This window comes from Marmota flaviventris, chromosome 12, assembly GCF_047511675.1.
Source record: "Marmota flaviventris isolate mMarFla1 chromosome 12, mMarFla1.hap1, whole genome shotgun sequence".
Classification (NCBI taxonomy): Eukaryota; Metazoa; Chordata; class Mammalia; order Rodentia; family Sciuridae; genus Marmota; species Marmota flaviventris.
The window spans coordinates 43,412,019-43,436,200 of NC_092509.1; the positions used below are offsets into that span (position 1 = coordinate 43,412,019).

The window sequence follows — 24,182 nt, forward strand, 5'->3', positions numbered from 1 at the left end:
AAATCTGTATCTATGTATTACATCTCTCTATATCCCCAACAAAAGAGGTGAAAATAAAGTTTAGAGAATTTTTGAGAAAGGAGAACAAAAACCAAAGGAATGGAAAAGAGGAAAGAAAAGAGAAGTGTAGATAAAAAGATTCTAAAAGTTTTTGAATGAAAAATGAAGATCACATATAAAGGACTAGACTTCAAAAGGAATCAGATATCTCAACAGGAGCTAGAAGACAGTGGAAAAATACCTTCAAAATATCAAAAGTAGCTTTATGTTTCTGGTGGATATGTGGGATATATTAGGAGGAAATGATTGGGGGAAAACTGAGGCAATTTTTAATTCCAGAAAAAACAAAAAGTTGTACAAAAGAGGAAATGCAATCATAGGTATTTACTTAAAATGTAAACACTATATATTTATTTAATGATGATAGAAATATTCACATAAGATAAAAAATGTGTGTGTTTATTCAAATGGGGAGCAGTATAAAGGAGCTATAGCTTCATTTAATAATAATTATTAATTAATCAAGAAACACAATAAAAAGATGTTAGTTATAAACATGGAGATAAATACCAAAAGAAACTGCTAAAAGAGTTCAAATGGCAGCACTGAAAAATGAAGGAATTTTGCATTATTCTAGTGTAATTTTAATTTTTAAACTGTGACCATGGGTTATTTTGATAAAGTAGTTTGAAAAATATGTCCTAAAGAATTAAAGTATGATATTAAATAGAGTATGGGTGTTTTTCTGTCCAACCTGTGAAATAATTCCATGGTGAAAAACTACTTACAGAAAGTGGGAATTGAGAAAAGATGGACAGATTCATAGAGACATGAGAGAAAAAGACACAGGGTGAGATTGGCATAACTTTGAAATTAGCAAATCACAAGAAGTACAGTGGGAAGGTCAGTTTCCAGGGATTAAGAAAGTAAGTTATGGAGCAGTGAGAAAACCCTACATATCTAAGGGGAAGTCGGGTGACCAAAGGCCTTGAAATCCAATCAGAGGAATTTGAACTTGTTTGAATCAGAGAGAAAAAAAAAAGTGGGGGAAGTTGTAGGTTCTTGAGTAATAAAATGATGTAATACAAACAGTGTTTTAGAAAAGTTAATCTGAAAAGGGCCTGCAAAATAGTAGACATAGGAAGAATGCTTTAGTCTTTTCACTGTTGTATCTCCAACATTTATCCCAGTAACTGGTCTTGGTAGGAACTCAACCCATATTTATGGAATGATCAAGTAAGAAAGTGGCATAAAGTACTGAATGAAACCCTGGACTTGGAAGGGGAAGTGGAAATACAAAGGGAAAGATGTGTGTCTTCTACACATTTGAAAAGATAGAAGCTAGCCTGGCACCACGGTTCACACCTGCAATCCCAGTACTCAAAAGGCTGAGGCAGAAGGATTGCAGTTGGAGGCCAGCCTGGGCAATTTAGCAAGAACCCATGTCAAAATAAAATAAAAAGGACTGCAGGGGGTGTAGCCCCTGGATTTGAACACTAGTACCGAGGCAGGTGGGAGAGCAAAGAAGATATGCTATAATTTCCTATTCCAAAAACCTGTTTTTAAAAGTGATTTCACAAGAAATATAAAACATATTTTCTTACAATAATAATGTCCTAAACAGTAGTTATAAGACCTTCCTTCAACTATTTAATTTATAATTAATCTATAATAGAGTCCAATTTTAATATATTTATTATACCTAAATAACATTTTACAGATTATTCTGTGGTAAATTTTAGGTTCCAAGTTGTAGATTATTATTTCATTTATCTATTGCTATGTAACAAATTATTCAAAACTGAGCAACTTAAAACAATAACCATTTTATTGCATTTCATGACTTTATGGGTCAGGAATCTGGACAGGCCTCAGCTAGGTGATTCTTCTATTCTGAGATTGTCAATTGAGATTGACAATATGCTGATTTGGATAGTCCAAGATGGCTTTATCATAAGTCTAGTCCTTAGGTAGGGGTGAGTGGAAGGATCAGCTGGGACAATAGTCTGGAGTGTCTACATGTGACCTTTCCAGCACCATGCAGTGTAGCTAGTCTGCTTATATGGCAGTCAGAGGTCCCAGAAAGAGTTTTGCAAAAGACTAAGATAGAAGCAGCAAAGGTTCTCCTTACCTAATCTCAGCATGCAATATCATGCACTTCTGGCACATTACACTAGTTATAAGTGTATCATAGGTCCAGCCAAGGTTCTAGGAGGGAAACTGCACAAAGATGTGAATCAAAGGAGGCATGGTTCATGGGAGGACAATCATTGGCGACTAACTTCCACAGTGGTAATTTTATGTTTTTAATCTGTATAAGTAAAGGTATGACTTGGATTTTCATATTTAAAAGTTGTGTCAATAACAGTTACCTACTGTTTCTCTGCTAATGTGGAATAACAAGTCTTTTTGAGAAAAAAACTGGAACTAACCAGTTTTTTTAAATCAATCTTTTGTTTACCCATGAAGGTATTTCTGAAACCCTTATTACCTGATACAATTATTCTTTACTAGTGTGACAGTGAAATTTCTAGATAGGTTTTGTTTTTCATGTAGGATTTTTCTTTTAAAAAAATTTTTGTAGTTGTAGATGAACAGCATGCCTTTATTTTGTTTGTTTATATTTATATGGTGCTAAGGATCAAACCCAGTGCCTCACACATGCTAGGCAAGCACTCTGCCACTGAGCTACAACCCCAGCCCTTTCTCCTCTTTTTTGTGGTGACAGTCATGATCTTGATGCTCCCTTGTCCAGGAGAAGTATGCACAGCAGGTCTGAAAGCAGAAGGCTTTTGCAGGACACTTTCTTTTCTGGCTTTTGTTTTAATGAAGCCCGAACTTTCAGAATCTGCTGTTCAGGAAGAAGGAAGTGGTATGGGTTGAGGGTCAATAGAGGTTGATTGGTACCTTATAGAGTAGAGATTCCCAGAGCCTCATTCTGTGGCCCTTCTAGTCACCTCCTTTCCCTGCCCAGACCCAGAAAGTCTCCTGAGTCACCTCTTTGGAACCTCTGTTTCCATGGAGTAGAATATGGAAATCACTGCTCTAGATCAATTATTCCTCAGATCTCCCAAGCTGGGGAACAAAGAGAGCAATGGAGTGAAAAATTGAGGAACTTCAGATACAGACTACCACATTTCTCTTTTGCATGTATAGGAGATAAAGGAAATAGTAGAGTTACCAGTGATTGTAAACTTCTTAACCTGGAAGGATGTTGATTGATTCCAGTCATCAAAACTAGAAAGCTGAGTAGTTGAATTAAGTCTTGGCAGGGAGTGGAAGATAATTAATTCCATTTCTTTTTTGGGGGGCAGGCAAGGTGGGTATTGGGGATTGAACTCAGGGGCACTCGACTACTGAGCCACATCCCCAGCCATATTTTGTATTTCATTTAGAGATAGTGTCTCACTGAGTTGCTTAGCACCTCGCTGTTGCTGAGGCTGGCTTTGAACTCACTATCCTCCTGCCTCAGGTGTCTGGAGCTCCTGGGATCACAGGCATGTGCCACCGTGGCCGGCTTTAATTCCATTTCTGAAATGCTAAATTTGAGGCTATGGTATAGCATATATGCTATTATAAGGTGGCTGGAGAGATGGGAACATCATACAGATGAAAAGGTAAGGTTGTAGACAAGGAGATTCCAGCAATTGTTGAGGAAGTGAGCTCAGAGATAATAGAGCAGAGGACTGAGGATAAAACCTTCATGACATCCTGCTGCAAAGGCTGAACTGGGAGCACACCTGTATCCAACATACGAGACACATTTTACTTAGCTCACATATTATTTAAATCATTATTATATTGATGGCAAATTTAACATCAGGAGTTTAAACACTATCTAAATTATGCCTTTTTTGGAAAACAGGAAGACTTAACAATGTTGGGCCCACATTCTTCATGTAGAAAGTTGAATAACCACTGCTATTATCAGATGGGGCTGCTTCTGAGCAGTGGGACATAGTCCTTTCTAGTGAATTTCACCTACATATGCTACAAAAGTGACAAGATTCTCTTCTTGACTGAACTCTAGTCAGGTTCCTCTGAGGTCTTTCTTAGTTAGGCCTCACCCTTGGCCTATAAATTCTTGAACAAAATACTAACATAACTTCTAATAGCTGAATGACACATCCCTAGGATGACCCCAGCTGCCTTTAAAGTACATTTCACAGAAAACTCAACAGTACCAGAAAACAACAGAAGATAGGATCCTTATCTCTCAGCATCTGTGAAAGTATAGGAACCTAACCTCTATATATGTCTAGTAAACAAACTCAAATAGGTTTCACATAAAACAACTTCCACTTCCTGTTTTTTTTTGTCGTTGTTGTTTGTTTGTAATTTTTAACGCTTATTGCAACAGCTTATTACTGATTAAAATCTGTCCTTATCACTTTAGGGTTTGGCTTTATTTTGACAGAGGCTAAGAGTGAGCAATGAAGGTGTTAGGTTTTGTTGTTGTTGTTTGAAAGATGGAAAGATTAAGCATATTTGTTTCCTGTTTTTCTTCAAGGAAGCTGAGAAAAGGGAGAAATCAAATATTTAAGAACCTGATGAACATTGGTATAATCCAGTTATTGGAGTTAGAATTCAGGATGTAAGTGAAAATTAATTTTAGAGAGGGAAATAGCTATTTTTTAATTTTTCTGAAATTAGAGATAAGGGTAATAGGACATAGAGATAATGGAGAAATCAGATGAAGAATAAAAAGACTGAAGGGGTGAGAAACAAAAAAGAAAATCTACCCCATCAGAGTGGGCTAAAAAACACAGCTGCAAAGTGAACAGGGAAAAGTATTTACTTCAAGGACATGCTGAATCCATAAAGTGTCACAACAACCTCTTTCTTTGACTACTGGTTTCTTGCTGAGAAACTTTGTTCTCTAAAATCACAGACTAATCAGAAATTACTGTTACAAATTATAACAATAAGAACAAAACATTCCTGCCTAGAGAATCTTGGAGAATCATAGAGAAATAGCCTTGATTTCCAAGGTAGAAGAGTAGGGGTGGGGGAAGGGTGTTTCTGAAGACATTTCACATCTATATTAAATTTGCAGGTTTCACATCTATATTAAATTTGATGCCTTTACTCACGGTTCTGTTTCGCATGAGGCCTCTCAAAACACTGTGTCATTTAAATTTTACCAGTATTCCACAAGTCTCCCCAATGGCCTGGGATTACTCCACCTTTTCCTTTATTTGGTGGGATGCTCCACCATCCTGCTGGTGTAAACTCTCCTTCACTCAGCGAGTCAAACTAAACCTACATAACAATAGATTCATTTCTGGAGGTATTAGGATGCTTGGGTGAGCACAGAAGTCACTGGAGGTTTTCATAGTCCAATTTTTCATTTTACAAACAAAAACTGGGTGTCGGAGGGAGAGTTTTAAATGTCATTGAAGTTCTTCTCAGCACTCCAGAGCCATTTCCGCATGAAGAAGACTTATGATATCCTTCTTCTAAAAATAATTTTTTTTAGTGCTGGAAATCAAACCCAGGGCCTCAAATGTGCTCCTTAAGTGCTCTACCACTGAGCTACATTACCAGCCTCTGGAGTGGATTACTTAGACATGTAACCCACAAATTTATCTAGGCCTTTTTAAGAGCATCTTTATGCTACAGGTCAGTCATTTCCATCCCAAACCTCTCCCTCATTGAGATTGACGAATTCTGTAAATCTATTGTTGGGGGAAAGTAGGACCTTTGATTGATTGAATATGTATGAGGCTGCTCCTGTGAAGGTTTGGGAAGCTGCCACCCACCTGTGTGATGCTAGGCCCTGGGCAACTGAGGATAACACAAACTGTGGGGTGAGGGGAGTGGAGGGGTGAGGGGATTGGAGGGGTGAGGGGAATGGAGGGGTTCTCCACCTCACCCTACTGTTCCACATTTCTTCAGCAACCTTTTTAATTCATTAGGAGAAATCCCCCCACATACCCCCTTACCCCTGGGTTCCCACCTATTAGCTGAAGAAGGAGCTACTGCGTCAAGGAGAGCCATGCCCCACCCTTCATTCAAATCTCCCTTTTTTGGAAGCGCGCTTTAAAAAGGTGATGTTTTCCCCAGGGCAAAAACGAAAGCAAACACTTCCTTATAGGGATCTGGAAATGAATTTAAACTAAAACATTAATAGTTCAACTCCTTCTCTCCCCAAGAAAAGTTGGCTGAGAGAGTCTATAGAATTCGGCGCGGGTCGGATTGGTCGCACACAGCCGTCGCCGATTCTAAAGGAATTTCTGCGCTGAACTTCCAGAGAACTTGAATCTGCGACCCCCGCCCGGAGTGGCAGCGGAGCCGACGGCGCGAAGCGAGCGGGGATTGGTTGTCTGGACGGCCGGGCTACCGCGCCTGCGCAGTCCTCTCCTCAGCGCCACCCTGCCCGGCGCCCAGTCGCCGGTCTGTGGCCTCTAGGGATCGGGCGTCAGCCGGCAAGTGGACAGCCGCGCGGGCGGACAGGTGGGCCCGACTTGCTCGTTATCAGGAGAAAGGAGAGGGCCACTTTCTAGGGCCCCAGCATCTCCCCAGTTCCAGGAGTCTGCCCAGCCACGCGAGGGAGAAGCTGAAGGAGCAGCCGCCGGTCTACCGGGTACAGCCGCCGCCATGGCTGCCATGATGGATCGGAAGTGAGCCTCGGGGCCAGGGCTGCGGGCGCCGGCGTCCAGAGTCCCGGCTCCCCGGCCGCCCCCGCCTGGGGAAGCGCGGCGCGGCGGACGGCTGACTCTCACGTCCCTTGCCACCCCGGACCCTCAGCTCGGGCTGCTCCCTCCAAGACTGAGAGGCGGGGAGTGGCTCCCGGCCTCTGGCCCCGGCTGCGAGAAAGATGGCGGACCCAGCCGAGTGCAACATCAAAGTAATGTGTCGCTTCAGACCTCTCAACGAGTCTGAGGTGAACCGCGGCGACAAGTATGTCGCCAAGTTTCAGGGAGATGACACGGTCATGATCGCGGTGAGTGACCCCCGCCCCCACCTCTCGGGCCGCTTCTTCGAGCCTGGCTGGGCTGGGAGTTCAGGGACGTGGCGGGGTGCAGAACCGAGAGGGAACACTGGTGTCCTGAATACTTTCCTGCGGGTTTTCGCAAGTTCAAATAACTCAGTCGGGGGAACTGTTCAGTGAGCCCAGTGGCATTCCTGGATCGTCCCCACCCGGATCTTCAGCGCCGGGAGATGGGAGGCGCCTGGGCGCAGGGTGGGACACTCCCCCACCTGGGGCGCTGGAGGAGCCCTCGGGGAGCTTAGGGCACTTTTGCCAGTGTTTGTGCTCTTACTGTTGCTGATGCTGTTGGTATCTTGGATTACGCCCCCCCCTCCCCCGCCTCATTTACCATTCATTAAATGTGTGATATTAATTCCGAGTTTAACTAAAGCATTGAGCCATGAAACCAGCCCTAATGTATCTTAACTCTAAAGATGCTTAGTATAAAACTAGCTTTGGAAAGCTAACGTACAACTACAAACATACCTGTCTCAAATGTTCACCTACCCATCTTTTGAGAGATGAATGACTTTTCATTTAAACAGTTACTGTGAAAAATCGAGGACGGTAAAAAGAAATCGTTTTCTTTAAAATCGGAATTATCAATTTAATTTTATGGTAGATTTAAGCAGATTAAGATTTGGTCAAATAACCATCAGAAAAATTCAGACTCTCAAATTGGTTTTATGGGGTAGCAGTTTAGGAAAGTACTAATAAAAACAAATTTATAAAAAATAACAGTTGAGGGCTGGGGTTGTTGCTCAGTGGTAGAGCGCTTGCCTTGCACATATGAGGCACTGGGTTTGATCCTCAGCATCACATAAAAATAAACAAAATAAAGATTTTTAAAAAAGTAACAATTGACCATTGTTGGATTCATATTTATACAGTTAAGGTCCATGTTGAAGAAAATTGATTTTGGTAATCCCAGAAATAATAAACCATTGTTCTTTCCTAGGGTAGAACAATTAGTTTTGACTATCATTTAGGAAGACCAGAAGTGAGGATTTTTTGAGATCTGAGAAAATAGCATTCTTAGTTCTAGTAGATTAAATATGAATAAGATATTGCATACAGTAGAGTGAACTATGACTAAAAATTAAATCTATTTTGGTAATGCCATGTGGTAGAACTTTTTTTTCCTACATTGTTATCAGGGTGTACAATTGTAATATGTTAATACATTGTTTTCCTCTAATGCATTGTTTTATTTAGTGTATTGTTTGTGCTGTTTAACTTGGAAATAGAACAGAGAGGTCACAGGAGATGGGACATTGATGACTAGAAAGTATTAATGTAGAAAACAGGACTGAAGTTGTTTGGAATTTTAATGTGAAGGTTTCCAAAGTTCAGCTTTAGAAAAGAATGTGTTAACTCCACATCCCCTTAATAGGCTTTTGGGGGGAAAAAAGAAAAATCATTAGATCACTAATAACTGCAAACTGCTGCTGTGTGAAAACTGTCAAGCCAGTTCTTTGTTAACAAGTCTGCAAGAAAAACTCTAGCTATAAATGACATCATAGCAAGGCGGAGAAGTTAAGCACAGTGATCCTTTTCCTTTAGGAGGATAGCATTGACATGGAATGAGTGGATGCATTCGACTTCTGGATTAGTTGTCAAACTTGAGGCTACCAGTTTCTTAAGTTTTTGTGATTACTCAGCAGTGCTTTACTTAACAAAGCTATTTTTTCTTTCCCACTTGTATTGTCTCTTCAGACTTTTGTTTTTAAACAAACCTGTAAGAATTATGTTTGCTGGAATGCTAAAATCTAGGACTCACAAAATTATTATGATTAGGTTAGAAAGTAAACTTTTTGGCTCAAATATGACTTAAAATATGAAGAAAGAGTTAAAAGAAACCAAATAATTACCACAGGAACCATACATTTATTCTAGGCCATTTCCTTTGGAAAATTTATAAGTTTCTTTCAAAGTAAGAATAAATGAAAATATTAGAAATAAAGGATAGGTGTTTTGTTTGTGAATCAGTAATAAACACTTTGTTGATCTTTAGATAAACTTGTGAGCCTTTTGTTGGTCTTTTAAGAAAATATAAGGGAACATACATTATGACTCGGTTACATAGCCTTAAAAGTGTAAGGGAATGGGTAGTTCATTATTTTCAGGAACTGCTTTCTTGCATACAATAGGTACATTTATTATGTGGAAATCCTGTATTTTGTTCAGTTTTTTGAATCAATCATAGGGCAGCTGGAAGGAACAAAATTAGAAAATCTCCAGAAATTCATCTCCTGGTTTGTTTTATTTATCTTAAATGTGATTTATGAACATCTATATAGTTTTCAAGTTAAAATTTTTTTTATCGCCTTATTGATAAAATTGAAGTACGATAAAATGCACATATTTGAAGAATGCAATTTGATCAGTTTTGACATGTATGTAAACATTACATCAAAATTTAAAACATGTGGGCTAGGGTTGTAGCTCAGTTGGTAGAGTGTTTGCCATGCATGTGTGAGGCACTGGGTTCGATCCTAAGCACCACGTTTTTAAAAAAAAAACCCACAAATAAATAAAATAAAGGTATTGTATCTGTCTGCAACTAAAAAATATTTTTAAAAATTTAAAACATGAATTTTAGCTTATGATGTTACTGAATTGTAAGCATAAACAGTGCTCATGCAGAAAATAATTTGGTTTTTTTTTCTAAGTTCAATTTTTAATACTTTGTGCAAATATCATTCTGTGACTCAAGGAAGCGGTGACTTTAACATAATATTACCCCATGGCAGGCAAGCCTTTTAATTTTATGGGGTTTTTCTCTGTGTTGTACAGCTTTTAATTTATTAGCGATTTAAATGCTTAGTGAAGTGCTATAAATATTACATTGAATGAAATGAATGATTTTTATGGAAATTTTAAAATGATACAAATATAATCAGTTTGTTTTAAATTAGAGAACTTACCCACAAACCAGGAAGTTCAAATGAGCTTGCCGAAAACACTAAAAACAAAATCAATAGAAAAACTTCTGTGCCTGCTTATGCTAATTTGCATGATTAAATCATTGCTAATCATAGTTTCTTATGTGGTATACTATAGAAGTTGGCTAGAACCCAAAACTGCCTGTTGTAGTTCATTGAAATGAGAAAAAGAATAAAACTAATTAGATCATCTTGCCCGTTTCCTTGCCTAAAGCAAAACATGATTTCCCTTTTTAAGTCATCGATAATTTGGTGTTTGAGCATGATTTGATGGTTTGACTTTGTATGAGAATTGCAAGAGGGAGCCATCACGTACCTTTATAATTGTGGAATGTTAATGCAAAGTCATTGTCTGATAAAGGAAAATCTCAGGGGATGTGCTTCAAAACCAAATTTGGTATTCAGTCTGGTCTGTTTTAGGCTCAAAACAGGCTCACTTCATTTAAGAAATCCGAGGTATGGGTTCCAGTTCAGATAAACTTGTTCTTTTTCATTTTTCCTCCTGATACCTAAGTCAGATATGAATGCATCTTATGACTTGAGGTTTGTAAAACTGAGTAATTTTGAAGATACATAGAATTATAGGCTGCATCATGTATATTTCAAGTCTAAAAACCAGGTTTTAAAAATATAGCTGTTTGGATAATTATTTTTCTTTGTTTAATCTATTTGAGATATGCCTTAATTTTACACCATTACAAATATTTTTGTTTCACAGTCTTGATTTCAACCCAGGAAGCCAGGGTCAGTTAATAACTTTTCAACTAGATCTTTAATCAAAACATTCACCTTACTTACTAAAACTGTAATTAAGTTTTGCAGTCAAGAAGACTACTCATCAACTTAATGCTGAGCATTTAAGTTGATTTTTTTTGTTTAACAATTATATAAATCACTCGCTTTGAACTTATTTATTTTTATATTTGTGTTTTATCTTTTAATCATTGCCATTTATTCTGGTGTGGTGGCCTGTGGCGGTAATCCCACCAACTAGGGAGGCTGAGACAGGAGCATCACAGGTTTGAGGCCAGCCTCAGCAACTTAGTCATTGCCATTTATATTATTTTATTAAGGTTGTAGTGGTAATTTTGCATATTTGCTTCGAGATGCTAATAAAGTAAATAATTGCATGAAGTTCTTTTAAGGCAGGCTTTACTGTTACCCGTCATTTCTGGCATATCTCTTTGTAAATGGTTTAGGACCACTATTTTTAATAGATGTAAAAATTGAGATATTGTATTAAGCCGAGTAATATTATTCTTTATGTTTTAAATGTTTATTTTAATAAGGTTTTATAGTTTAACTTTATTTTTGAAAGAATACTTCATAGTTTTCCCCATTTTCTATTCATTAACTTGTTTCTTGTAAGCAAAATTAGCATTAACTATTAATTTTTGCTTTCATATCATTCTTTACATAACTGTTATTAAATGTATATTTTGACTAGTTACAATCTCTTGGCTTCTTTACCAGATATTAGGCTATCTCCATTTCAACTCAACCTATATTATAGATCCTAATATATAACTTTTGTTGGTAATCAAGCTCTACCCAGCCTTGTCCTTTATTTCTTTTTGAACTCGACAGTCTATTGTGTAATTAAATATCATTTATAAAATTGTGTTATTTATCCATAATATCTGATATTTTATAATTATTAAGTGTTTTCTGTATAACTAAAGAGGAAAGATTACTTTCTTTTAATATGGAAAAACTGTTCGCATGGTTTATCTCTGGATGGTGAATATGCTTTTTTTGGTACTGGCGATTGAACTCAGGCACTCAATCTCTGAGCCACATCTCCAGCTCTGTTTTGTATTTTATTTAGAGACAGGGTCTCATTGAGTTGCTTAGTGCCTCGCTGTTGCTGAGACTAGCTTTGAACTCGTGATCCTCCTATCTAAGCCTCCTGAGCTGCTGGGAGTGAATATACTTTTAATTGTATGTTATAATTATATATTTTCAGTGTTATTTACCATGAATATGTCTTTTGTATTTGATTGTCTTTTTTTAACTATAACTGTGGAATTGAATATTAATGTTTCAGTAGCACCTTAGCAAAAGATACTTTCATCTACCTCATAGCTAAAGAATAATCAGACATTGATGCCATTTTAAAATTGATGCCAAAGTGAGGTCATCTTAGTGTTTTTATGAGGAATGCTTTTAGAAGTACAGGGAAAACAAACAGTAGTGGCTTCAATAAATAAGAGGTTATTTCTCTCACATAACAAAAGCCTAAAAATGGGCCCTTAACTCCTTCTATTTCTAGAACCCTGGTTCTGTTAAACTCTTGTCATTCATAACTGTTGAATTTTCATCATAATATTTGTCATGTTTCCAAGATGGATACTACAGTTCCAGCGATTCATTATAGGAAGGAAAAAGAGCAGTTTCAGCTGAAATGGTCCCTTTTATCAGGAAAACAACACACTTCTCAGAGACTTCTCAGCAAATGACCATTTCAGATTATCCAGAATTAGGTCATGTGACCACTAATTGCAAGGAGACTAGGCTAGCTGGCCTTCAGGTTTCCAATGGGAGGTAGCAAGGCAAAAGGGAATTAGGAATGACTTTGGATAGCTCTTTAGGGAGTGTCTGCTTCATTTTAACTGTTATTCCAAGCTTTGGGGAGAGGACTATAATTTCTGAAAAAGTAGATCTTTTCCAACTAAGACCTAGAAAGTATTCTATAATGTTATGTTTTTTCTGGGGTCATAATTGTTTTGTCTGTTAGGGCCCAGCTTCTTTTCCTTTAGAAGAAACTGAGGGCAGGCAAATGGTTGCAAATACCCAGAACCTCCTGTCCTCTTTCTCTCATCTTTAGATACTCACTCTCCCTACTAGATTATTTGATTGTTCCTGCTAGTGTTTATACTTATTCAGGTCTGCCCATCTTTTAAAAATATAAGTGAATAAAGTAGACTATGGCCAAATTTTCTGTTCTATTTGATTTCTTCCCTTCTTCTTGTTCTTTTTTTTTTTTTTAACCTATTGCAACCTGATACTTTTCAGTTTTGTCTTGGCCTCAGGGCTACATTTTTTTTGTTGATTTACCTGGATACTATATTGTGATTCTTTTCTACTTCCTTTGGTTTCTTGAATGCTATAAGCTCCTTTCTGCTTTAGGATTTTTAAGCATCTATTCTAATTCCTACACTACTATCCTTCACTAACCTCTACCCCTTCCTGACTGTTGTTGAAGAGGGTGACAGTGAGCTAGGTGCTACTTATTCTTATATTCTTAAATATCTCTTTTCTGAGAGTGTTTTCCTGACAATTTCCTACTCTCCCCTAAATTCAAGTTCTCCTGTATTAGAACTGTCAAAGTACCCAGCTGCATGAGTCAGAATTCTAGTCAGTTAATAGTATAACTAGTCTGCCCCACTATTACTTAATCTCCACTAAAGTAAAGAGAGTATCATCTTGGTCATCATTCTAGGGTGGCATCTCACATTCCGTAAATATATGTTAAATAAAACAGTGCTTCAAAAGCTGTTTCAGTAAACTGAAGCTGAGTGGAGTAGTAGAAAGATGCCTGAATTTTAATATAATTGTTTTACTAACAAAATTAATGGAAGTATTTGAATTCATATTTAGTTTTCTCATTAACAATTTTTGTAAATATCTAGGACTTTCAAAGTCCTAGTTTCCTTATCTACAAAACGATATTAAGCATTGAAAATAGAGACACAATGCCTGCCAGAGTAGACATTAAAAAAAAAACAAAAAACAGCAGTATCTGACTGGCTACCATAGGAGTGCTAATTGTAATTACTGGGCTGGGCCCTAGGAACATAACAAAGACTAAAACAGAAATTCTTGTTTTCATAGAGATTATTCTAATGGATTTGTACTTGGGGAACCATTAAGATCCCTTCTACTTAAGATAAATAACATGAAATGACACATACTGTGTATGCTATTTTGAAGGTTAAATATATGATGGCATCTTTAAGGGAGCTTAGAAATATGCAGTCACCGTTTTATTTGTGTAATTGAAATGCATTTCTGTTTTTCAGTCCAAACCTTATGCATTTGATCGGGTGTTCCAGTCAAGTACATCTCAAGAGCAAGTGTACAATGATTGTGCAAAGAAGATTGTTAAAGGTAAATATATTTAACTTGATGTATGCAGTTTACTTATTATAGTCCAAGCAGTAAATAAAAATTTGTTTGATTTTTTTCACATTTACCCAACATTTGCTTTTTCATTATAATGCCCCTTTCTTCTAAATTAGTTGCAGAATAAAGATTTTAAATAATAAAATGACTAAATATAATTAGTAAATACTCTATAATGCTCAAATACCATGATCTCATTCTCCTAGTCAAGGGTGTTCTAAGAATTATCTTACATACTTGTTCTTGATAGATGCATTTCTGTTAGAAACTAGAAGTTTCCAAGGTAGCAGTTCTAGAAATAGAACAGCCTGAAAATGAAAACAAAATGGCTAGACAAGTTTCTAAAAAAATCAGTAGAAAATGGCATTTATCTTTTTTCAGTTCCATTGTTATTCCTTCTCTTAAACTTTTGTAATCAGCAGAGAAACCGTTGACAAACTTAATAGCATTTGCCAAGGGTGAGAAAAGCATGCACAGTCCAGTTAATACTGTTACCTTATACTAGAATATGTCCCAATTTTATATTTTCTAAAATCATAGAATTCTAGATTTGAAAGGGTGCTGAGTTGATTGCGTATTTTCCAGTTACTATAAAAGTACCTTTTTCAAAGGAACCCTACAGTTAAATAGCTATTTTTTTTTTTAAAGAGAGAGAGAATTTTTTAATATCTATTTCTTAGTTTTCGGCGGACGCAACATCTTTGTTTGTATGTGGTGCTGAGGATCGAACCCGGGCCACACGCATGCCAGGCGAGCACGCTACCGCTTGAGCCACATCCCCAGCCCAAATAGCTATTTATGATACAATTCATTTCATTTTTTTGACACCTGTAGTGTTAAAAGGGGCTCTTAGATTGAAGCAAAAACTTCTTTTTTTTCTTGTGGCATTTACTCAAAGTAGAGGTTGGGATTTGGTATAAAAGTAAGCAGGTTAGATTAAGTAGGAGCACAGACAGTATGGTAGTAACATGAGAAGAAGTAGAGTTTGTGGATAGAAGTGAGTTTATAGGTGTGATGAAAAACGTAGACATTCTTTTCATATTAATACCATATTGTCTGTGATATAAAAAAGCAAAGTCATCACAAACAATGGGGAAGGGGGGGGAAGACATGAAATGGATGGATTAGGAGAGGGTAGCAGTATTACCAGGCAACGATCTGGACCAATTTGAGGTTAGCTGCCAGAAGAGTTGAATGTACCCATTTGGAGTTTTTTCTGGCAAGTACAAAAGAGGAAGCAAAGGGCAAGAAAAATGAGATAATCATCAAGGGAGAGATTATATGGTGCAACATGGAACTTAAGGTGGGTAAGTTGCAGGAAGAAGGGTATGAGGGAGGCTGAAGGACAATGACAGTGGTGGCAAGATTGGTGGGTTATATAGATCAAAATGAATACAAAGGTTTGCTGGAATCTGGGTACTAAGAAGAATTGAAGATGTATCTTAAAATTGAGATTTTAGAGGCAATATAGATAGTAGTGAAAAGGTTGGGATCTTACCATGGAATTAGCATCTGATTAAATTAAGGACTAGATCATAGAAAAATTAATATCTTAGAGGCCAGGGTGTTTTAGTGAGTCATCTTCTGTATGGACACTGAGATCACCAAGAATTGCAATGGGAGTGGTATTGGTGAAAGATAGTAAACTGGGTGTTGAAATCTTTGTAAGAGGAGAGGGAATTAACTTGTGACTAGAAAGAAGAGGTATAGGTAGTGTCATCTTATGATGTGAGTATCAGATAATTTTCCAAATGGATCTATTATTAAACATAATTACTACCTTCTTTGTGATGTCTTATGTCCTGATATCTAAAGTAACATATCTACTACTTTTGCTCTGTTTTATAACTGTTTAGAATTCTAAGGTGCATCATCTGTTTCTTGAAGTTTTCCAGTTTTCTAAAAGATTAGTTTTTGTTTTTGTTTTTGTACAAAGGATTGAACCCAGGGGCACTTAACCACTGAGCCACATCCCCAACCCTTTTCATTTTTTTGAGACAAGGTCTCACTAAGTTGCTGAGGCTGGTTTTGAACTCATAATCCATTTCCCTTTGGCCTTCCGAGCCACTGGGATCACAGGCATTTGCCACTGTGTCCAGCTTTTATTAGCTTTTTAAATAAAAGGACATGATTGTTCCTTGAGCTGTGGGCAATTTAAATGTACAGATCTTTTTCACATGCGTTGCAGCCAGTTTAAACCCCATTCTATAGTTGTACATTAGAGTGTAAGCCTAATGTAAAGAATAGGTTCCATTTTATTCATTTTAGCTCCTGATCATATTTTAGTGTTGTTTTGACATTTGTCTTACTCTAGTAACTCTACCAACTTGACTGTTAGCATATTTTTTAAGTCTTTTATGGTGTCTAGGACATCAAAGTTTAAAAAATATTATTTTAAATCATCTGTAAAATGCTTAATGGATTGTGGTCCTTAGACCAATTTTCTAAAAACTAAATAATGCTGGCTTTTAATTAAATCACACTGCTTGGTGGTATTCAGCCAACTTCAGAGCCTGTCACCTGTGTAATCTGCTTCATTGTCAAGATACCTACAAAAAGATAATGAAAAATTTAGTTCTTTCTGTGCAATTGTGTTGCATGACTCTGGTATTTCCCCCAAAGTACCAACTGAATGTAATCAAATAGGAAATGAAGTTAGTTTGACCATATTTTTTCCTTATGAAATTTTGGTATACTTGTCTATAGTTCCCATAATCTATTATTTTTTTCCTTTTTGGAAATGAGTATAACATTCGCAAGTTATTCATATCCTGTAACCTTTGTTCTCTCTGACTTTTAAAACTTACCTGTAGTGACTGAGAGATTTTTATCCCTGGAATTAATTCTCTTTGTAACTAGAAACTTGGGCTCATTTAAAACCTTTTTTCCTGTCATCCTACCCACATCAATTCTTTCCAGTTTATTCTGGTTTTGTTTTGAGGATCATCTTTCTGGAAGATAGTGATAAAATAGGAACATCTCTGTTTTGGTATCAGTTAACATCCTCTTTCTTTAGCAGTGAAAGTTTATTTGTTCATCAGTATTTTTTCTGGGTATTGCTTTAAAAGCTCCTTTTGGGGCTTAAGGGTTTTTTTTGTTGTTGTTGTTGTTTTGCTTTTATAAGATTTACCCTGGGTGTTTACTTTTCACATACTGTTCTGGTGATTTTTTTTTTTTTTTTTTTTGTCTTTTGTAAATTCTTGATTGTCTTTTTTAAATAATAGACTCATACCTACCATTCTCAGAATGCTTTGAAATATGTTGTCCTGATATCTAGGGTATATGTACTACTTTTGTTCTATTTTATTACTGTTTGCAATTCTAAAACAAAGATAATATATTTCCTGAAATTTTCCTCATATCAAATTTTCAGTTCCTTTGACTTCACCAGCATTTTTCTATTTTACTGTTTGGAACTGAGTTCAGGATAATAGTTCTCTTTTGCAGTACGGTTAAGAACATAGAATTTATTATCAGACAGACCTACATTGAAGTCTAAGCTCTTGTTGCTTTTTAGCTGCGTCTTTTGATGAGTTACCTAATCTTTCATTTTCTCTTCTGCAAAATAGGAGATAACTAAGTTCTTACACAACAGATACCAGCTACTGTTTCCTCTGTCTTCTGAGACGAAATTGTTAATTCAATTTACTGAGACTGTACCTGGGAGAAACTCATAGTGTATTTGCACTCTGCAAAATTAGATGCCCTACAAGTGTTGGGATAGAAAGTTTCTGTCATTATCTTTCTTCCTTTTATATGCCAACTTTGTAATTTATATTAGTACAGTGTCACCTGGCTATGACTTCCTTTTGTCTTCACCCAGTTGTCTCTACCATTTTAGGGGAGCCTGAATGTGGTAGCTAGTAGGACTTGTCCTGGCCAAGGATGTGAATGTGACATTTACTACTAAACAGAGGTTTAGCTGGGCACAGTGGCACATGCCTGTAATACTAGCAACTTGAGAGGGTGAGGCAGGAGAATCACAAATTCCAGGCCAGCCCTGGCTACTTAGTGAGACTCTGAAAGGGGAAATACTGGGTCCTAAAATGAAGTGAATTATATTCTGTGAATGTAAGATTATGTCAACATGAACCCACCTATTTTGTATGTATAACTATACTGCACTAATAAAAAACATTTAAAAAGTACAAATAAATAAAAAGGGCTAGGGATAAAGGTCAGTGGTAAAGTGCCCCTGGATTTAATCCCTACCATCACAAAAACATACATACATACATATGCAGAAAGATTTAAGGAAAAAGATGGTGCCTAGAGAAGTGGGAAGGTAGGAAATCAATTAAATACAAGGCCAATTAGACTTGGTACAATCATTGATAAATCAGTTAGATGAAGGACACAGAAGCTGTTGGTGGGCAAGATCAACATTATCATGGGCCAGTTTCGATTTCTCCTGAGATGTGGATTTGACTGGTAAGTTGCCAGAAATGAGCTGAAAACAGATAGTACTCTCTGGGTCCCTGTCAGTGACATTTCATAGTGTTTGCATCAGTTCATAAATATCTGTACAACTATATAACATTATTATGCATGGGGCTGTTATCTTTCTATAGATTCATTAGTAGAATTGCTTCTTTTGAACAAGACTTATCCACTTGTATTCTCTTTTGAATTCTGAATCTGAGCAAGTCCATTGAATTTGTTGCCCCTATATTAAGTAGTTGTTTATAGAATGCTATGTGTAACACCAAACCTTCAGAGATTTCTGTTTCCTGCCATAGCTACCTGGACTACCTGCCACTTATGATTTTTCCACATATAGTCTGCTATATATGTATTTTACCTCTTGTGCTTCTTGAGAATATAGTATAGGGATTAAGAATATGTCTCTGCAGATAAAAATGTGTCTTAAAGGATACACAAAGACTAAGGAGAAGAGAATGGTGCCTTCCAGCCAGAGTGATGACCCCTGGACCAAACAATTACATGTGCAGAAATAGCAAACGTTTATACTATAACTTTGAAGTTGAACCATATGAAATTTAAAAGTACCTAATTTTATCTGATTATAGTTTTGTGTTCCTAGAATTTCAAATAGTTGAGTATTATTTGTATATTTTAAAATACACACACCTAAGGAAAAATGTAAAATACTGAATTCTAGTTAGAGGTACATATGCATGGTGAAGTATCTAAGTGAAAATATACTGAAGTATACTGATGTCTGCAGTTTACTTTCAAATTATTAGAGGAGTGGATAAATATATGATTAATGGAAGCAGTAAAAATATAAAATGTTGGTAGCAGAGTATTTGATAATAGAATTGTTCACTGTAAAATTCAAATTTTTACACATTTAAATTTTAAATTTTTTATAATTAAATGCTTGGGGTAATTCTTGTAGAAAACAGGTTGAGATTTGAAGATAAAGGAAAATATATTATAGTCGACCCTCAGTATCCTTAGGTTCTGCATCCACCAACCTCAGATAAAAAATATTTGAAAAATTATGTCTGTGCTAAACATATACAGATTTATATGTTTCGTGAACAATAAAATATATCTATTTATATAGCATTCCCATTGGATTAGGTATTATGAGTAATCTAGAGATGATTTAAAGTATATAAGAGGATGTACATAGGTCAAATGCAAATGCTATCCCATTTTATGGAAGACAAAAGAGTGAGCATTTTGGTTACCTGTAGAAGGCCTTGTAATCACCCTTCTTGGATAACAAAAGACTACTATATGCTTCTAATTGATTAAAATACTCATTTAGTAATACATGACATGTCTAAAAATCACCTAATCAATCATTATATCTCCTATTCCCTGAGCAAAGTCTAGATCATAGTGGACACTAAACAAATATTTCAGTGTCAATCTGTATAATCATATAAAACTTTTAAAGATATGCTTAAAATCTCATTTGTTATCCCTGGACTTCTCATATGGTACATAGTTTCATATAGCATAAATATACTATCATATTGGATATTCACCTACAAATATTTACTTAATTCCTATCATGGTAATAGCAAGATCATCTCATGAAAGTACCTTTTAAAGTTCTTAACAAAATTTTATGCTTAGGTTTTATGTAATTGATTAGAACATCTCAAGCAGGGAGTGTGGCATAGACTTATTGAGAATAGTTTTATATAAAGGAGGTGAATTGAAATGGGTCTAAAAGGTTTATTTCCTAAATAATTTTTTCTGTAGAAAATTACTGGCAAAGGTGTTGCAATCCCATCTGTCATAAATGTGCTTTGTGGGATGATTTTGTGCCCCGTCTTAAAAATAAAACCAATTTTGAAGGAAAGTTTCAAATGTTTGAAATCTCTTAAAATTTTTAAATCTTCTGGGGAACTGAGTACTGATGCCTTCTTTTTCTCATTAGCTTCTGTGGTAAATCTATTGTCTAGTTATATGTGCCTGATGCTGAGAGTTTGTTTCCTTTTCCTTTTAGAAATAATAAAAACAAGGATCCACTTGCTTACTGCTTTTAGTTTCTCCTGTCACCATCTGCTATTTGCAACAGAGGCTTTTTATTTTGCCTTCCTTGAGAATATGACAATTATAAAGTATAATTGTATATTATTTATATGATATTTTATTTTCTTGTCATCAAAACCAAAAAACCAAAATCACTGAAACTGAAAATCTAAAGGTTGCCTTGTTTGTAACCTTTTTTTTCTTAATCTCCTTCAGCCTCATAGTGGAAGATATTTAATATGTTAATGGTAGATCTTGGGATTAAAAAAGATTTTTTTTTGTAATTTCATAAGAATTCTGATAATTGTTTTTGAGATAGGGCTGAGTGTGTTATGTTTTATGGGCGGAGTAAGGAGAAAAGTATGGGTTTGTGAAGTTTAACCACCAGTTAATTACAATTAATTCTGTTTCTAAAAACTAATTCATGTCTGTATATAAATTGGTAGAGGATTTTTTTCTTTTAGGTCACATTACTTTGGAATACAAATGTAATGACATTTGAGATACATTGATTTGAGATGATTGGTTACAAGTAATCTAATTTAAATTTTGTTTCTTAATTGATCACAGAAAGTAATTTAGGTCTGAGGGTAGGAAATTGCTTAGATGGATCATCACTAAGAAAAATTATTATGAAATATATTATTTATTTTCTTTTAATGTCTTTATGAATCCTTTCTGTACTAAACTTTGATGGACTCTTTGACATTAATGTAAAGAAAATCTGAATCTTATCATTCTTTCTACAAATATTTTATTATTGCAGAGTTGAATATACATGGGTTAAGAACACAGTTGTGTTGGTGATTTTGTTTAGAATGATTTATATGTCACTAAGGTTAGGTGTGACTTATAACCTTCTTAAGTAATTTATTATGAATCTTACTGAAGGAACTGACATAAAATCTCTCATTTTCTCATAGATGTACTTGAAGGATATAATGGAACAATATTTGCATATGGACAAACATCCTCTGGGAAGACACACACAATGGAGGTAATACTTTATAATCTGTATTTGAATATGGTTTGCAGTTCAAACAAGTCATTCATTATTTGTGAGATTATTTTACTATGCTTAAATTTTTATTCTTTGTTGCTTTTTCTCATATAAATAATATACAGGGAACATCATTGTTGGAATCAAATTAGTTCCTGAATTTGAATAATAAGGGATAACCTATGCTTGAAGTATTATGTACCTTTATCTTATCAATTAGCGTACATGATAACATTTTAGAGTATAATAGGGATTTTCTGTCACCCCCCTATTACATGGGAAAATTTGGATTCCTAGGTGTTGTTTATTCTATTTAGAGACTTAATTTTTCCTCCATTCCTTGACCCCTCCCTCCAAAATACCTGCAACATTTCTCAGATAAGAAAGTTGTCACAATTATCAGTGCTACTGTTAATAATAGATGTGGTGCGTTCTAGCTTTGCTTCTATAAAACAGCCTGTGATTGTCTACCACTGGTTCAGGTCATCTGCTTTTATCATTTATCTGAGGGTAGTAAGCAAAGTAGTTGACTGCTTATTTTGGTGTAATTTCTAATACTCATTCTCATAAAGTAATAGAGAATAAAGACATCCCTAACATTTGCATGAATTTGATTTGAAGTAAAAGGAACAATGCAGTCTTACATGGAAAGAAGCTAAAACCTTTTCTGTGTGTGCATTTTACAAGCATTGGTCATCTAGATGTAGTGATAAAGAGCTAGAATCAGTTGATAAACTCTGAGGTTGATGTATGATATTATGTATAATTGTTGAATAGGGTTAGGGGTATTTGTAGAGCTATACATAAAAAATAACTATTACAAATTTTTATCCTATTAAAAGTAAATTATAGATTGAAAGTTTTCATTTTTAATTTATATTAATTTAAGAGGTCTAATTTTGTTTTCCATATAGGGTAAACTTCATGATCCAGAAGGTATGGGTATTATTCCAAGAATAGTACAAGATATTTTTAATTATATTTACTCCATGGATGAGAATTTGGAATTTCATATTAAGGTAAATCCTTGTGGGAAAATTATGTTTGGGTCTATACCAGAATAATTTTTTTCAAAAAAAAATAGTAAAATTATTTTTTCAGCCATATATAGTTGAAAGGTAGTAACCTTGATTCTTATTCATATGCCACTGGATTACTTTAAATAAGTCAACTAAGTCTCTATGTCCTTAGCCCCTTCTTTTTTTCTCTAGCCATTTTCTATATAAAGTAAAAAAGCTTGTTTTCTGTTCTACCTAGTCTGATTTATTTTAGATGAAGGTATATAATAGAAATTGCTTTTAATTTTAGATATTTAAGCAACTAAATTAATCTGTGTCTTTCCATTAGAATGTGAAGTGTCATTAATTAATTTATAACTCTGTCCCCCTAGTGTAGACTATAACTGCCAGTCAGACCTCGTTAAATATTTAATGGGTAAGTGAATAAGCTAATTTCTAATTTGAATTGCTTGATCTTTTTTCTTTGCCCTTTAGGTTTCATATTTTGAAATATATTTGGATAAGATAAGGGACCTACTAGATGGTAAGTTAAAGTCTTGCTTCTTGTTCATTTTTAAGTAGTACCTGTTACTTTTAGTAGAATGAGACCATTTCTTAATAAGTTATGTATGAAATTGACTTATATTATAGGAAATGGGCGTTTGAAGTTTTGTTTTTGAGGTTCTAGGGGATATCTTTTGACATATAGAATAATTGATTTAAAGAATATACTAGTGAGTACTTTTTGAATAATACTTAGAACTGGGAGTTACAGAACCCGAGTTCTAATGAGCTGTCAGTTAGATAACATTGTCCGTATATAAACTATTGAATCACTGAAACTTAATGTTCTTATTTATAAAATGTGAGTAATGAGGTTTGAATGGACCTAAAATTGTATATTGCTGCATTGGTTTCTGTTGAATTTCCTATTGAATATAAAATACTGCTTTAGGAGCAGTATTTTCATATTTTTAAAAGTTTACCTACATTTTTAGGCTGTTCAAGGAAGCCTGTTAATTGTAGGAGTTATTTCATAGCTAATGTTTAGAGTAATATTAATGATATTATTTATTTTTAATTTTCAGTTTCAAAGACCAACCTTTCAGTTCATGAAGACAAAAACCGAGTTCCCTATGTAAAGGTACTTATTAAAATAATAGAGAATGTTTAGAATAGCCTCATAACAAATTTTTTGAAGAATATTGACCTACTTTTAAAAACAATTATTTCACAGGGCTGCACAGAGCGTTTTGTATGTAGTCCAGATGAAGTTATGGATACCATAGATGAAGGAAAATCCAACAGACATGTAGCAGTTACAAGTAAGTAGAAAATTTATTAATGCTTGTTAGGAAATAAGTCAATCTTATATCCTTAAGGATATGAGAATGGATTTATTTCTAGTTGATTAATTGCAAGGCTTTTCTTATATAAACTAATGCTTTAGGAAAATTGATTAGTGAAGGAAAGGCATGTTTATTATTGTTTATTTTTTTTTCAGATATGAATGAACATAGTTCTAGGAGTCACAGTATATTTCTTATTAATGTAAAACAAGAAAACACTCAAACAGAGCAAAAGCTGAGTGGAAAACTTTATCTCGTTGATTTAGCTGGTAGTGAAAAGGTAAAGTCTTAATTTATGTACTCTAGATATTTAAGCATTTTTCTAAATTTTAAATT

At 35.2% G+C, this 24,182-nt stretch overlaps 1 protein-coding gene across 1 annotated transcript in view; it reads left to right on the top strand.

The window, feature by feature from the left end:
* The first annotated feature begins 6,379 nt into the window (after positions 1 to 6,379).
* Positions 6,380 to 24,182, top strand: part of Kif5b (kinesin family member 5B) — a 41,867-nt gene continuing 24,064 nt past the window's right edge. Inside the window, exons 1-8 of the mRNA XM_027928566.2 lie at positions 6,380 to 6,946; positions 13,941 to 14,028; positions 21,423 to 21,496; positions 22,414 to 22,518; positions 22,993 to 23,041; positions 23,586 to 23,641; positions 23,735 to 23,822; positions 24,002 to 24,126. Of these exons, the coding sequence (XP_027784367.1) occupies positions 6,821 to 6,946; positions 13,941 to 14,028; positions 21,423 to 21,496; positions 22,414 to 22,518; positions 22,993 to 23,041; positions 23,586 to 23,641; positions 23,735 to 23,822; positions 24,002 to 24,126 (711 nt within the window). The 5' untranslated portion in view covers positions 6,380 to 6,820. The remainder of the gene's footprint in view (positions 6,947 to 13,940; positions 14,029 to 21,422; positions 21,497 to 22,413; positions 22,519 to 22,992; positions 23,042 to 23,585; positions 23,642 to 23,734; positions 23,823 to 24,001; positions 24,127 to 24,182) is intronic.